General features: G+C 47.7%; 1 protein-coding gene across 1 annotated transcript in view; it reads left to right on the top strand.

Annotated features, from left to right (window-relative positions):
- Positions 1–1,595: 1,595 nt before the first annotated feature.
- The window catches only part of LOC119403156 (tryptophan 5-hydroxylase 1-like), a 24,603-nt gene continuing 11,095 nt past the window's right edge, over positions 1,596–15,103 (top strand). The window contains exons 1-4 of the mRNA XM_037670104.2: positions 1,596–1,850; positions 8,525–8,698; positions 9,710–9,881; positions 14,681–14,781. Coding sequence (XP_037526032.1) covers positions 1,731–1,850; positions 8,525–8,698; positions 9,710–9,881; positions 14,681–14,781 — 567 coding nt within the window. The 5' untranslated portion in view covers positions 1,596–1,730. The remainder of the gene's footprint in view (positions 1,851–8,524; positions 8,699–9,709; positions 9,882–14,680; positions 14,782–15,103) is intronic.

Raw genomic sequence — 15,103 nt, 5'->3', positions numbered from 1 at the left:
TGTCATGTGTGAATGTTACGTAAGCACTGAAAAATGGTTACATACTGGAAGAGGGCGTTGGAGTGAGTGAACACTTCTTATTTCAAATGCATGATTTGTAGACGACAGTAGTGGTCACCACTGAAAATACTGATTAAGTATGTTATAAGGCCAGCATGACAACTCCATTGCCGCGTGTTATTTTATGCCGAACAGCTTGATTTTGTTTCACCTCGGCAGATATAATCTACACCCTATTTGACGGCCTTTAAACTTATGTTTCTGAATATTTATCTATCGGTTACATGCAATCGCAGATACATTATTTGCGAGCCTCTAAATATATCTGACAGAGATTAGAAAGTGTAGTAGATTTTTTTCTAGTTCTGCGGGGATCGCAGTCCCACAATATTGCATGTGGTGTTAGTCTATGAAATCTGACCTATACGATACGTCCTTAAAACAAAATTTAAAGTAGGGAATATGCAGATGGACAGCTTGAAGCAATAGCGAAATATGCTTCTAGACATTCTATATAGTTCCACTGCTAAGTTTAATCTACGTACTTCAAGACACTCCCATAGAAAAGTGCACAATGTTACTAATCCTGCATCAATTGCGCAAAGAAGTGAGTGCATTGCATCTGTTCAATACAGAAACAGTATCAAGCTGACACTCGACAACACTTTACCATATCGGCTATCCCTAGCAAGGGCATTTGTTACAGAGTCATGTCAGATTGCAGATCATTTCCTGCACTAAACGTGATTCCCAGCCTGATTCTCAGAATTCGGAGTAAGATACTCAATTTTCAATTGACATATTTGTGTTCCCCATGCTTAAGCATACATAACTGTGTTCCGATGCTAGCTGCGTAGGTGACTGAAAGCGATGACAAAATGAAAGAAAGGATTCATGATGTTTGTTTTCCGGAAGGTTCGTACTTGGAGACTTCGACTTTACGAAGTACCCAGAGCTGCAGAAACCTGCAGTCCTCAACCTCACCTAGCATTCGACGTCACTCATTATCATAAAGTTAAAACGTTTTGCCTAAATCACGAATACAGCTTTTTTCTGCAACATGTAATTTCGAGGTCCGTATGAGCTTGAGACTGACTTCAAGAGGTTGCAACGTCATTAGATCACCTGCCTTTAAGCCACGTACACTCGGCATGGTCAATGAAGGCTGGTGTTTACCATTTTTTCCTTTAGTCACCGAGGTTACTGATGAGCACGTCCGCTCCACTTGGCTCATACCTCCTTCAATCGAAGTGCCATCGAAAGAGAAGGGAAAGGGTAGAAAGGGGTCCACCCTGGAATCTTCATTGGCATTCTGTATTTCAGCACCTCTTCACTAGCCTTCCCCACTTCATCCATTTCTCCTTTCCCTTTCGTTCGACGCCACTCGCTGGCAATCTCTAGGCGCCAGCCAGCCAACCGAAGGCACCAGATGCGTCCGCAACGTGGCGCCTGCGTATCTCCCGCTTTCCCTAACTTGGCAACACTCTCCACGACAGAGCGGGGAGGGGAAGGTGCGTGGGGAAAAAAGAGGAAGGGCGGGAGGTGCAGTCCTATAAGAAGTGATAAGAAAGGGGCTGTTGCGTGCATCTTTCCATTGGTGATCGCTTGGACGACTTGAAGCGCTCGCGCTTTCATTGTTTCGTGCGGCCGGAGCGCACTGCTTTTGCAGTCCCGGTGCGTTTTCGACTGCCGTAAAGAAAAAAAAACTAATAAGCAAAAGGAAAAGTAAGATGGCGGCGGGCTCCACTTCCGTGAGCAAGCGAAAACTTTTCCAGAGCAGACGGTGCTGCAGCACGCCGGCAATGGCGAGCCTATCCGACTTTCCCGACTCGTTCATCGAGGAGATAAAAGTGAGTAGTGCGAAGCACCCGGGTGTATCGCTACCAGTAACTTTGTTCGGAAGCGGTTGTCATAGGAACCGGAACACATCCGAACCACCTGTTGCGTTACTACGTGCCGGCGACGTCACCTAGAGGGACTGGGAACCATAGCCTGGTGACCATGCGGCGAAAGTATTTTCTCATTTTTGGCTATTTAGATGGATAATAACATACGGGAAGCGTGACTGAGAACAGCACAGAGCGAGGAAATTAAGAAATTCACAGGCATAAAATAGAATCAGCTATTGCAGGACCGATTTGGTTGGAGATAGTTGGGAGATGCCTTCGTTCTACAGTGGCCATATGATAGGCTGAGGATGATAATGATGATTTTTTAATTAGACCAAAGGCTTACCATGTCTAGCAGCGCAGTTTTCTTGGCCAATTGGTACATGATAATGTGATGTTGTAACGTGCTGGAAGCCTTCAATTTGACCATGCTTTTCTAAGACAATTTGCATGGCACTTTCACTTTGTTCACTAAAAGATCAATATGTAACAATTTCATTTTATTTTGAAGCAGCGCAAACAACACAGGCGAATCTAGACGCCACAACAAATGTTTACTCGCAACTGAAAGGTTTAATGAATGAAAAGTTAAAAGGCGAACTTAAGCCAACTGCGCAGTCGCCGCAACATAACAATCTTACCAGCATATCAATCTTGCAAGGTTGTTATGTTGTGGCGACTGCGCAGTTCGTTTGAGTTCGCCTTCCTTTTACGTTTTCTTCCAGTGCACCTTTCAGTTTCGCAAGTAAGCGCTTGTTGTGTCCGACTACTCTCGTCTCTGCTGTCTGCGCTGCTTCAATTTAAACTGAAACCGTATACTACTAGCCCAGTTGTCGACATTGCTAAAATATGTCACAAGTGTAATAAATGAGATGTAAGAGTTTGCCGAAAAAAATATAATTCACGCATACTTTATCTGCGATGTTCTACGTTGTCTCTCCATATTATGGGAAAAATTGGTCCCGTTACGTGTTCCTTTTCGTGCCACTTTTTCGGGAACGTCTATTGATTCGGCGCATCGCTGAACTTGCGACTATACTAATAGCAATAACTGTTGGTTATTAACGTCCCAAAGCCAATATATAGTTATGAGGCACGCCGCAGTGAAGGGCTCTGGAAATTTCGACCACCAGGGGTTCTTGAACATGCGGTTATTACGCCGCCCTAAGATTCATTTTGCCAGCACAATGTTTCCATCAAGAACTATGCCTGCTTATAACTATACAGGAGCTAGATACTTAGCGCTAAGCTTCACCAATGGCAACCCCAATTTAAATTTGCTTGATTGCTGTAATGGCACTCAAGTATCGTATTTAGCTCTCGTGACTTGTCATGTTGCAGTTGTAACACGTACAAATAATTTTAGAACACCTTGCGGTGACTAATATTATCCTTCACCGCTGTTGTCCTTTCTGGGCAGACTTAGCTTGGCAAACCATTTCATTTTGGTGTTTTGTATCATGGTGTTTTGTCCGACCAATTTACATGTATCCCCCCCCCCCGTGTGCGTGCGTGTGTGTGTGTGTGTGTGTGTGTGTGTGTGCGCGCGCGCGCGCGTGTGTGTGTGTGTGTGTGTGCGTGCGTGCGTGCGTGTGTGTGTGTGTGTGTGCGTGTGCGTGTGTGTGTGTGTGTGCGTGCGTGCGTGCGTGTGTGTGTGTGTGTGTGTGTGTGTGTGTGTGTGTGTGTGTGTGTGTGTGTGTGTGTGTGTGTGTGTGTGTGTGTGTGTGTGTGTGTGTTGGCATGTGTACGTGTGTATGTACACGTACTAGGCTATTTCAGAAGAAGTTTGAACTCCCCTTTCCCCTACCCCACCATTCCCCCACTGGCTACGCTTATGTCATATGGGGCATTAAAAAAACCCCTGGAGTTTTGCTAAGCGTTCTTAAAGCGTGAAGAACGAGGTATGTTTTCGCATTAAGTCAAAGTTGAAATGCAGTCAGTGATGCAAGGAATCGAACCCGCTACATAATTCTCCACAACAGCAGAATGCCGCAGCCACTACAGAAACGACGTCTGGCGCTTGCTCTAGGTATTATGCTTTTTATCGCTTAGAGTTTTTTATTTCTTTATTTAAAGAAAGTTACCAGATTTTTTCGCAAGGCATAGACTAATAAATGCATTGATGCTACCCTGGAAGTGAGCGACATTGCAATTTCTGATGCTTTATCGTGGTCAGAAATGACCCGGCTATATTTTTTTTCATGTTTTCAATATTACAAGTAATCAGTGTGACCTAAACCAAACATACTGAATTGCCATCCAGAACTTCCATCAATAAGCACAGTTAGCTAGGACTTTGCTTTGCATACATTGCCCAGTAACGTTGAAGGCAGCATGCTATTCTGAAAAAAAAAATTAAGTTCAACTGTTACACATGTGCAAGCGAAGGAACTGTGATGAAAACAATAATTATTGAATGTGATGTTCCACACCAGTGCCTACGGAAACTGAGCTCGTCATTCAGTAGCTACTGTGCGATGTCAGTGCACGTTAAAGAACCCCAGGAGGTCGCAATTATCCGAAGCCTTCCTCTAGGGCCTATCTCATAGTCTGAGTCACTTTGGGACATTAGATCTCATGAACCAACCAACTAAACTTTCACTAAACTGCGAACTAGCGAACTCAGCTCATGTAACCACAGTTTGTGCGTGAGCGTTGTTTCATTGTAAATTATGACTAAAATTGGATGAGTTGTCTCTCGCGCATACGACTTGCTGTCAAAGACGCATCTGGTGCGATAATAATAATATCTGGGGTTTTACGTGCCAAAACCACGATAAGATTATGAAGCACGCCGTAGTGGAGGGCTCCGGAAATTTGGACCATCTGGTGTCCTTTACCGTGCACAGACATCTTGTGCACTTGCCCTGTATACTTACACTGTACCTTGGCCACTAGCACTGTACACTGGCCACTAGCCTTCCGCATCTATAGAAATGATACCGCCGCGGCCCGGATCGAACCCACGACTTTCGGGTCAGCAGCCGTACATCGTAACCACCGAGGCGTACGATCTGGCGCGATCTATAAGGAAAAGTGTGCTAACTTAGAACTTTCGTTTTCTCCATTGCACCGAAACGCGGTATCACAGCCGAGAAAATAGCAACAAAAAAAAAAGGAAGTTAGACAGCTAATTTCTCGCCATGACGTGGAAAAGTGGGATACAATGTCGAATGCCCACGCGTAACCTAACCTCGATATATCGTCGTGACCTTATTTTTCCCGCACGGCTCCCAAATACGGCCTTCTTCCCTAATATCGCTGTCAATTAGCGACAACATTCCGCGCTGACAGCGGACGGCAGGATTCTTATGGAGCCTAGAGAGGATGCCGGCTGTATCCTGGGGCAACGGCGCTCCTGTCGCGTTGTCCGATTTTCTTGGAGGTCTGCGGCAAGGACGACGTGCTGACGTCAAGGCTTAATTCTGTGACGGCAGCAAAGACGACGTCGAGCGGCGCGACTGTCAAAGGATATGGCATCTCTCGCGAAGGTCTAGGCAGAGGACTCGGTCTGCGATGAGTTGAAGCCTTTTTACGACTTTTACTTCCTCTAAATGATCGAGTTTGGTCATCTTTCCAACAGAGCGGCGCAACCGAAATGCCGCGCCGGGCATCAGTTTGAAGACCTCACCAAATCATTCAATCGGCGTTAGCGACGGGCGGTGTGTACAAAGGGCAGAGACGCAATCAACGCGAGCTTATGACTCGCGGTTACTGGGAATTCCTCGTCCAATGTGAACAATTGCAAGCCTCTATGCCAATCACGAAATAAGTTCGACGGGTTACCCAGTCTTTTCAGAAAGAGATAAAGACACGCTGCTTTCTTCAGTATAGGGCGCGTGCCGCCTCGGACATCTAAGGGTATCACAGACCTTCTATTTCTGTTTCGTGCGGCTAGGAGCCGCTCGTCACTCTAAGGAGGTTGTTAGGTGGTGGGAACTACTCAGCTATTAGCGAGTTTTAGTACCGTGAAGGTAGCGTCCGTAACGACGTTACGTACAGTACGTACGAACACCACGTTTCGCATAGAGCGCGTGCGCAGAACTTCTGCTTATGCGCACCAAGCGAAACGCAGCGGCCTTACGTACGCGACGCCGTTATGGACATTACGTACGGAGTACTAAAACTTGCGATTTAATACTAAAGCTTGCTGTTAAAAAGACAAAAAGCAGAAAGGAGAAAACGTTGGCCCCAGATAGAAGGCTGGATGTCCATACAAACTCGGGAAGTGTCGCGCTTAACTTCGCCCGTTTTCTCCACTACAATTGAAGACGAGCTCTAGTGGCTGACACGGCAACGACATCGAAGTTTCCTTCTGTTCCGAAGCCGGTAGCCTGTGGTGTGGTGATGACCTATGCAGGGTGTCGATGGATATTGGCGCAATCAAGAAGTACGTGTTGAGGCGCCTCGGTTTTCCGTGCGGCTGCGACAGATGGCGGCTTAAACTTCGCGCTAATTGACAATAGCCCCTGAAGGAAGTCACAAAGATCTTGTGGCCATTGTCGTGCTCGTTGCATGAGGCGGAAGCGACTGCAGGAACCGGAACTACGCGTCACAGACGTCAAACTTTCCACGTTACCTGCTAAGAGATACTGCTAAATTATACGCGACAGGCAGCAAGGTCAACCGGAAGATGAATATCCACTTTGTTTACCTGCATTGTCGAAGGTGTAAAAGGAAAATGGTCGGTGGTAACAAATAAAGAAATGAGAAGCACGGTTGAATGGAAATAGCGGCCGATAACATGCATAGTGGGAATCCATGCTCCGTGAAGTGCTCTGCAAAGTGCTCTGCGAAAAACTGGCTTTGCCGCATTGCTCCACGTTGTGCCAAGTGTTACTAGACGAATCGACGTCCTTGGCAAATTTAGCAGTTGTGTGCATCTCACGAGCGTACCGGGCACGCCAGCTATGCCGTGACGGAACAAAACTTACAGGGTCCCTTATACATTCGCCTAAGGCGACTCGAAGGCGGAAGCCATCTTCTTCCCCCTTTCCTCCTCAGTCGATGAACTGATGCTCTCCCTCATTCCAAAAGCTTTCTGCCCCAAACGTGGTTTGCACTCACTGCCTCCATGATCGGGGGCACTGCAAGCTTTCTGCACCGCACCTGGTTTGCACTGCTTCCTTGATTCGCCCACCTCTCACCAAGCGATTACGTCCTGTAATGATGTCATTACGTGACGCCACGCTATGCAACGTCACAGGGACGTCTTGGTGACTTCACAAATTTTGGTGATCTGTGAGGTCGTGATGACGTCATATAGTGACGTCATGACGTGACGATGATTCTTTGCATCACTCGTGTTGACGCTGACGGTCAATTTTTGCGTTTGTTGAGACATCTTAGGGCTTCACCGTAGAAGAAAAGCTGCTTTGTAATACGACGTAACGTAGGAATTTGCATGCGAACGCCGACGTCACTGTCATCGGGCAGAGATGAATGCTCCGATTGAAGCTGCGCGGGCGCATATTGGCAACACAATGACGTTTCTGCTGAGTTTTATGTGTTGTTGTGAACTATTTTGAGTGTGAGAGAGAGTACACGTTAAGATACCGCTATCTTACATCAAACCACCATGGCCGCCGCTCTTCGACGTTTGGGAGTCCCAGTGGCAACCCAGAGAAAGTCACCCTTCTCCCCTAGAGTCAGCTGTTCAAAACAGTCCAGCGCTTCCTTCAAGACAGCCCTGCACTTACTGGGGAGTTCGCCTTCTCCGCCAAAGAGAGAAAGAGCGAACATAGGAAAGGTAGGGAGGTTAACTAGACTATACGTCCAGTTTGCTACCCTACACATAGGGAGGGGAATAAGGGAGTAAGAGAAAGAAAGAGGGACATATTTCACAACACATACACACACAGTGCAGCGTATCACAGGCGGCCGCCTAATTCTGTTGCCTTCAAGTACAGCAGGAGGGCTCGTGTGGCTTTCTGGGCTGACGTACGTATTGCGAGGCCAGGCTCCCAAGACCTTTTCCTTCTGTAAAAGGCCTATCATCGAGTCTCCTCAAAGCGTACTGGAGAATCTAGCGATGTTGTTCAACTTGGCGACAGCGGCACAAGAGATAATAAGTAGTCTCTACACAGTTGCAGTGTCTTTAAGACGGCTCTGCACTTCCTTGGGTACACCTGACTAGACGGTCGCCTGTCGTGTCAACCTGCCAACGACACGCAACCTGCCCCCATCTGTTCGAAACTCCTTGCTCTTACTCTCTCTCTCTCTCTCTCTCTCCAGTTCTTTCTCTATTTAAGCTAAAAAAGAAGATAACGTTTAGTAACGAGAAAGATGCAGACGTTGGTCTAGGGGGCTTGTGCCCCTGCCATAGGTCGGCAAATTCACTCATGAGTCGACTCACTCAGACTCAGATCGAGCCGTGAGTATGAGTCTGAGCGAGTCCGGGCGAGTAATATCTTGGTGAGTCTGAGTCCGAGTGAGTCCGGTTGAGACAAATTTTGGTGAGTCTGAGTCCGAGTGAGCCCTAAGCACAATATATATTTCTTGGGTGAGTCTGAGTGAGCTTCGAATTTTTTGCCGACCTATGGTCCCTGCCAATTTAAACGTCCTAACAGAAACAAACGCACACGCACGCATTGTTTCACTGCGCTAACTGGTGATCTTAATTATTGCGCTCGCAGAGCAAGATATCACTGAAAGAGGCGCCGCTCGAAGCTGAAACCCCGGAAGCCTCGGAAGCCGAGACACCCTCCGTTGAGAGCAATGGCGCCCCGGACACGAAAGAAAATTCTGCCGTGGTCTTCTCCCTGCGCAACCAAGTCGGGGGCTTGGTCAGAGCTCTGAGAGTATTCAAGGTAAGCATCGCGTAACCTTCTGTACTCCACTTTGATATGGTGGGGCATGGTGTTGTACTGTATGGCACTGCTTTCATGCAAAACTGTACACAGATTTGATGAGGAAGATAAGAAAGCTACATGAAGAGCAGCTTGACGTTCCCTCTGTTCCTTTTCACTCAGATACGCAGCAGAGTTAGGCACATCAGTGCGGTGAAGAAATCAGGTATTCAGGAAAAGGAGCGAGTTTAGAGCAAAATAGATCAATATGTCTATACAAAATCAAAGGCAGTCAGATATTATCTCTGTTTAACACATGAACTGGTACATATGTCATGCAGGTTAATTTTTAGGAACGAAAATTGACAGAACACAGCTCCGCTGATTCTTTAAGTAGAATACGATGGTTGCGACGGCTCGTCAACTGCGCAGCAGTACGTGCCTTAGGTACGAGCAACCTTATACAAATACATTTACGAAAGTGGCATTTTATACGCCATCTCTTGATTTGTGATAACGTTCACTCTGCCATAAACTCGCCTTCGTCCTCGCCTTACCGCCATGTAGCCAACTGCCGCTCAGCGTGGCTGGCCTCCGTGCCCTTTTCTTCTACCCCTCTTCCTATCTGTTTTTCAATTTCTATACAACGTTCACTACGAGATAAGCTTTAAGACAGTGACAGTTTTCGCGGGTTAGCATTGCATACGTTTTCCAGAACTGACACAGTTCAGAAAAGGCGAAGTGGCTAAGAAGGTAGAGCGACGAGATAGAGGGGTTACGGCAATCATGTCTTGGCGGAAACCTTTGTCTCCTGCCTATTTGTTTCCTTAGTTGCCTTCACGATGGTGAAGCACTACGAAGAACTAAGAGTTTCGGAGAACACAGGACAAGGCACTTCTAAAGTCTCTGTTCTTTGCAGCGCTTCACCATCATGGACGTATACCAACACGCCCAAATGGCAGACATTCCTCAGTTGGCTTTTTCTTCCCGAGTTGCGCAATTTCTAGAAATCGATGCAAACTGCTGCCGCAGGAGAAGAACGTCAACGTGCGGCACATCGAGTCTCGCAAGTCTCGCGTCAACCCACAGCAGTACGAGATCTTCGTGGGCGTCGACTGCGACCAGGGCACCATGGACGACGTGGTGCACGCGCTCCAACACGAGGTGGACTGCATCCAGCTCAGGGAGTACTACTCCTCCAAAGGTCAGCTGCTGCTGCAGGACGGCTCGCGCGAGGGCTGCGGCGACACCCCGACCCCGTCGCCGCCCGCCACCGCCGTCCTGCGAGGAGGTCCCTCATTGGCACCCGGAGAGTCCTTATGTATCGATGACCTGCCCGGTGAGATGCGAAGAACATGTGTTCGAATGCAATGCCTCCAGGATAGGAGGCATTGCAAGCTTTCTGCACCTCATCTGCCTCCGTGATCGGCCCACCTTTGACCAAGGGACTATGTCACGTGACAACATCTTTGACGTCATAGGGACGTCATGGTGACGCCACAAATTTAGTAATCTGTGACGTTCTGATAACGTCATTTGGTGACGTCTTCGCATGATTATGATTTTTGCCTTATTCGTGTTGACGCCGACGGTCAATATTTGCGTTTAATGAGGCATCGAAGAATTATGCCTTAAAAGGCTACATTGCGCGATAAAAAGTCATAGTTTTGCCCGAAACGATACGCACTCATTATCACGGATCTCCGGATAACAGTCGGCCAGAAGGCATGGACAAGGCGAGAGCGTTACACAAACCTATTTTAATTACACACAAGAAAAACACACATTGTTACCCCAAACCACTGCAAACAAAAAAAAAATACCGGTACTAAACAAAGCTATCATACAGTCAACAAACAAGTGATACAAGTCGCTAAACCGTATGAAGCGTTCGTCGCTTAATGAACTCACAGCGTTCCATGCGAGATGAGTCGAGGCGTTGCGTTGGTCCCTGGAGCCAACGTCGGCGTACAAGTCGGTGACGCTGTCTTTCTCTGGTACGGAACGCGAGCTGGCGTTGTCGTTGAGGCTTGGAGGCTCGGAGTCAATGACCTCAGCGTCGACTTGCGCTGGTCAGCATTTCCCGGGAACAGGACTGGCTCAGGCGAGGCCTACGGAGCGGTGCCGTAGGACGAAGCGTTCGGGACACAGGCCGATGACGCTCCCTGGCCGCTGCGGGTGTTCGCGCCTGCCATCCATTTCCTAGGACGTGTCCTGCGATGTCCGGTGACTACGGTGCGATGCCGTAGAGCGATGGAGCACGAGACTACGGTGCGATGCCGTAGAACAAAGGGAGCCGGAGCGCCCGGTACACAGGCCGGCGACGCTCGTGCCCGCCTCCCGCGCTCACGATCGAACACCCAGGGCCCCTATGCCCACGTCATCTTCTTTTTTATATCTTCTCCTTCGTTTTTCTCTTCTTCTAGTCATGCGGTTATACGTCAGTCTACGCTCGACGTCTTCCTCTTCTTCTGTCACATTTTATTTGTCACCTCCTATATGTGACAATGGCCCTCTTCTTCAAGAGTTTTCTCCGGAAGAAAACTGCTTCAAACCTCCGGTACCTTGACATGAGTAACAATCCGATCTTTTCCACGATCTGTCTTGTGCTAACACTGGAACACCACCACACTCCTAATAAACTTATCACTGAGCAGTTTCAGGGACACTTCACCAATACACTAGGATCACTCCCAGTCTGCATTGTTCAAAATAACTTTGTAAGCACACGATGGTTAAGTCAACACCAAACTAGGTTTGCTCTATGCACAGGGTAATTACATCATCACAATTCCGTTAGTAGATGCCAACCTATACAAGCGTTCATGCTTAAGTCTTCTCTTTCGGATCTTACGCGACTTTCTTCGGCGTTTCCTTACTGAGCGCCGTTGCGAACGCCCAGTACCACCCGTGCTCTTATTGCCTGTCTTAATCATCGAACGCCGCATCCACACAACTCTTCTGTAATGTGTCCTAAGTACACGTCCCCGGCTGAGCATTTGCGCATCTCTTTTGACATTCGGGTGTCTGTGATTACTTTTCGGGGCGCGTTTCCTTCTACGATGCTTTGCCTGAGCAACCCCGTGGGTATCAGCCAAACCAATGTATTTCTTGCTCTCCAGCAATACTACGTCTTGCATACGACCTGTGCTTTTCTCCTCAAGACGCGTTCCTTTCCGCGAAGTGCTTCTCTCGATTTCTGCGACGCCAGTCAAAGCAGCGACCGTTTCTTGAGGTCCCTGATCATCATCTTCAGTGCGTCGCTCACTACCAACCTCATAACTGGATCGACAAGCCACACCTGAGTCCACTTCCTTGTTACTCCTAACTACGAGACAATTTTCCTTTTTACACTCTCCACGGTAACTAGTCATCTGTTCCACCAGACCACAGCTGTGGGCCTCAGGCTCTGTAAGTTCCCGCAGGAACTCCACCTTTGGAATTCCTCTGCTATCATCTGTGGCCTTTGCCAACCTCATTTTGTGCTCCCCACCTTGACCTAAGGCTGTCCGCTCACACCGATGCAAGTTAACATCCAGGTCTTCTCGTCTGTCGTCTAAAGGAGCAATCACTTTTCCGGGACAGACTCGCGTCGATGTTGGAGGTTCTGTCTCTGCTATGGAGCCCCTATCATATGTGCTCATCTCACTGCCTCGCTCTAAAGTCCGCTGTTTCCGCAGAATTAACTCCTTCTCGTGCTCAATCCTCCTGATTTCACGTTCCTCCTCTTCGCGCATTTTCTCGCGCCTCTCCTCGCGTGCCTGCGCTCGTTCATCTCTCAGCCTCTTTGCCTCACGATCATAGAGCCTTATCGCTTCTTCGCCCGACAATCCAAGATCTAGTGCCAACTCTAGAACCTTCATCAAGTCCATCCTCCCTGCCGAACAGAAATCCGTAAGACCCACAACAAAAAATAAGAAAAAGGATCCAGGCAGGCTCGCCACTTATTTTTGTCACGGATCTCCGGATAACTGTCGGCCAGAAGGCATGGACAAGGCGAGAGCGTTACACAAACCTATTTTAATTACACACAAGAAAAACACACATTGTTACCCCAAACCACTGCAAACAAAAAAAAAAATACCGGTACTAAACAAAGCTATCATACAGTCAACAAACAAGTGATACAAGTCGCTAAACCGTATGAAGCGTTCGTCGCTTAATGAACTCACAGCGTTCCATGCGAGATGAGTCGAGGCGTTGCGTTGGTCCCTGGAGCCAACGTCGGCGTACAAGTCGGTGACGCTGTCTTTCTCTGGTACGGAACGCGAGCTGGCGTTGTCGTTGAGGCTTGGAGGCTCGGAGTCAATGACCTCAGCGTCGACTTGCGCTGGTCAGCATTTCCCGGGAACAGGACTGGCTCAGGCGAGGCCTACGGAGCGGTGCCGTAGGACGAAGCGTTCGGGACACAGGCCGATGACGCTCCCTGGCCGCTGCGGGTGTTCGCGCCTGCCATCCATTTCCTAGGACGTGTCCTGCGATGTCCGGTGACTACGGTGCGATGCCGTAGAGCGATGGAGCACGAGACTACGGTGCGATGCCGTAGAACAAAGGGAGCCGGAGCGCCCGGTACACAGGCCGGCGACGCTCGTGCCCGCCTCCCGCGCTCACGATCGAACACCCAGGGCCCCTATGCCCACGTCATCTTCTTTTTTATATCTTCTCCTTCGTTTTTCTCTTCTTCTAGTCATGCGGTTATACGTCAGTCTACGCTCGACGTCTTCCTCTTCTTCTGTCACATTTTATTTGTCACCTCCTATATGTGACACTCATGGAGACAGCAAAGCATCAGACAGCTATTCAAATTAATTCATAGGTATTAACAGCACAAACGTAACAATACACAAAGAAGACACAGGACAGAGTGCTGTGTCTTTACTAATACTCAAATTAGATTCGTACTTTTATCCTGTTTGGTGACTATATACATACTGCAGGAAATATTTGCTTACTAGCTTAATAAATGAGCGTAGTATGATGCGCAGTCAGGCAAACATGAACTCATCTCGCTAGATGACCATGAACGCCATAGCATTCACAGGCCTGACGGGATGAATAGCGCGAACAGAAGTGAAAAAACGCATCAAGTTAACTGTCGCTTCTTCGAGACAACCAGAGTTTAGACATTAGGTGTGCGGAGACAGCATATGAAATGACCAGGCATTTCTGCTCGCTCAGCCTATGGAACCGTCGCTCACGTAAGGTATGGTGCGCCACCTTTTACGACCATTGCTGCGCGGAGCAACGGCTCCGCATTTCCCAGCTGGTCCAACTAACGGAGACGCACACTGTACCTGCATCTCCCAATTTACCGCACTTACTTGCTTTCCTGATTCCCATCACAAGTCGGTATCAGCAAAAGATGAATACAGTATTGGCAAAAAAAAAAAAGTGTAGAACATATGGTGGCGGAATCGTCACAGGCACAAGAGACTTCACGATATAAAGCACATTGTCAGGACGCTACCGTAATTATAAAGTAGGGCATAAATAGCCCAGAAAGGCTTGGTAAAATTTCTCTCCCATCCAACGTAGAGGGCCATTGGAAGTCATCATACATTCAGTAAACATCAAAAATCAACCTCAGTTGATTTTCGTACCTTCGCACAGAAAGGCAGTGCTAACGAAAAATTCTGATGGAGGCTTTTGCTCTTTTTGTGAAGACAAATATAAGTGGAGAGCCTGCCGCCGTGTACTGGCGACGGCTACTCCTTTTCATGTGAACGGTCTTTTATTATAGACCTATAGAATATAAAAAGATAAACTTACGCATTCGGTGACGTTTAAGAGAAGTAGAACAGATGAATGCGTAACGTGTTCAATTTGCCTACTAGGCTAGCACGAAAGGCTTGAAAGCTGTGGCATAATTGCGGATGTAAATGGAACAATTAAGCTCGTTCTTTTCTCGCAGAACCATGTCAGATATCTATATTTTTTTAACATTCAACTTATCTGGTATAGTCGTAATTCAAATCCACTTCCTACTGTTGCCTTGTCCTGCAGAGTTCGCCGGCATGCCATGGTTTCCCCGCAAGATTTCCGACTTGGACAAGACTTCCAACAAAGTTCTCATGTACGGAGCGGAATTAGACGCCGACCATCCGGTAACCAACTAAGCTCTTTATAGACCAATTATCGACCATTCTGCATAAAATATCTTTGTTTTCAAATTCATTCGCTTACCCCAAGCAGAGGGTGAACGAGAGGGAAGAGGAAAATCTTTTTAAATTTTGCGCCGTTGACATTAGGCAAAAAAGCGCGTCTGTAAAATTAGTGGATGAGGGTACCGTATCTACGTCACTGCTTTGCGGCTTCTTGAACTGTCTCTCGGCAATGAGTGGTACAGAGAGTGCTGAAAATACACGATGAAGTTTTGTTAAGGATTGAAGTCCGTATGAACGATAGTACGGCCTTGAGAAGAAACAA

Source organism: Rhipicephalus sanguineus, chromosome 8 (genome assembly GCF_013339695.2).
Source record: "Rhipicephalus sanguineus isolate Rsan-2018 chromosome 8, BIME_Rsan_1.4, whole genome shotgun sequence".
Taxonomy (NCBI): domain Eukaryota; kingdom Metazoa; phylum Arthropoda; class Arachnida; order Ixodida; family Ixodidae; genus Rhipicephalus; species Rhipicephalus sanguineus.
The sequence above is the reverse complement of the archived record's forward strand: the minus strand, read 5'-3'. Positions and strand labels throughout refer to the sequence as shown.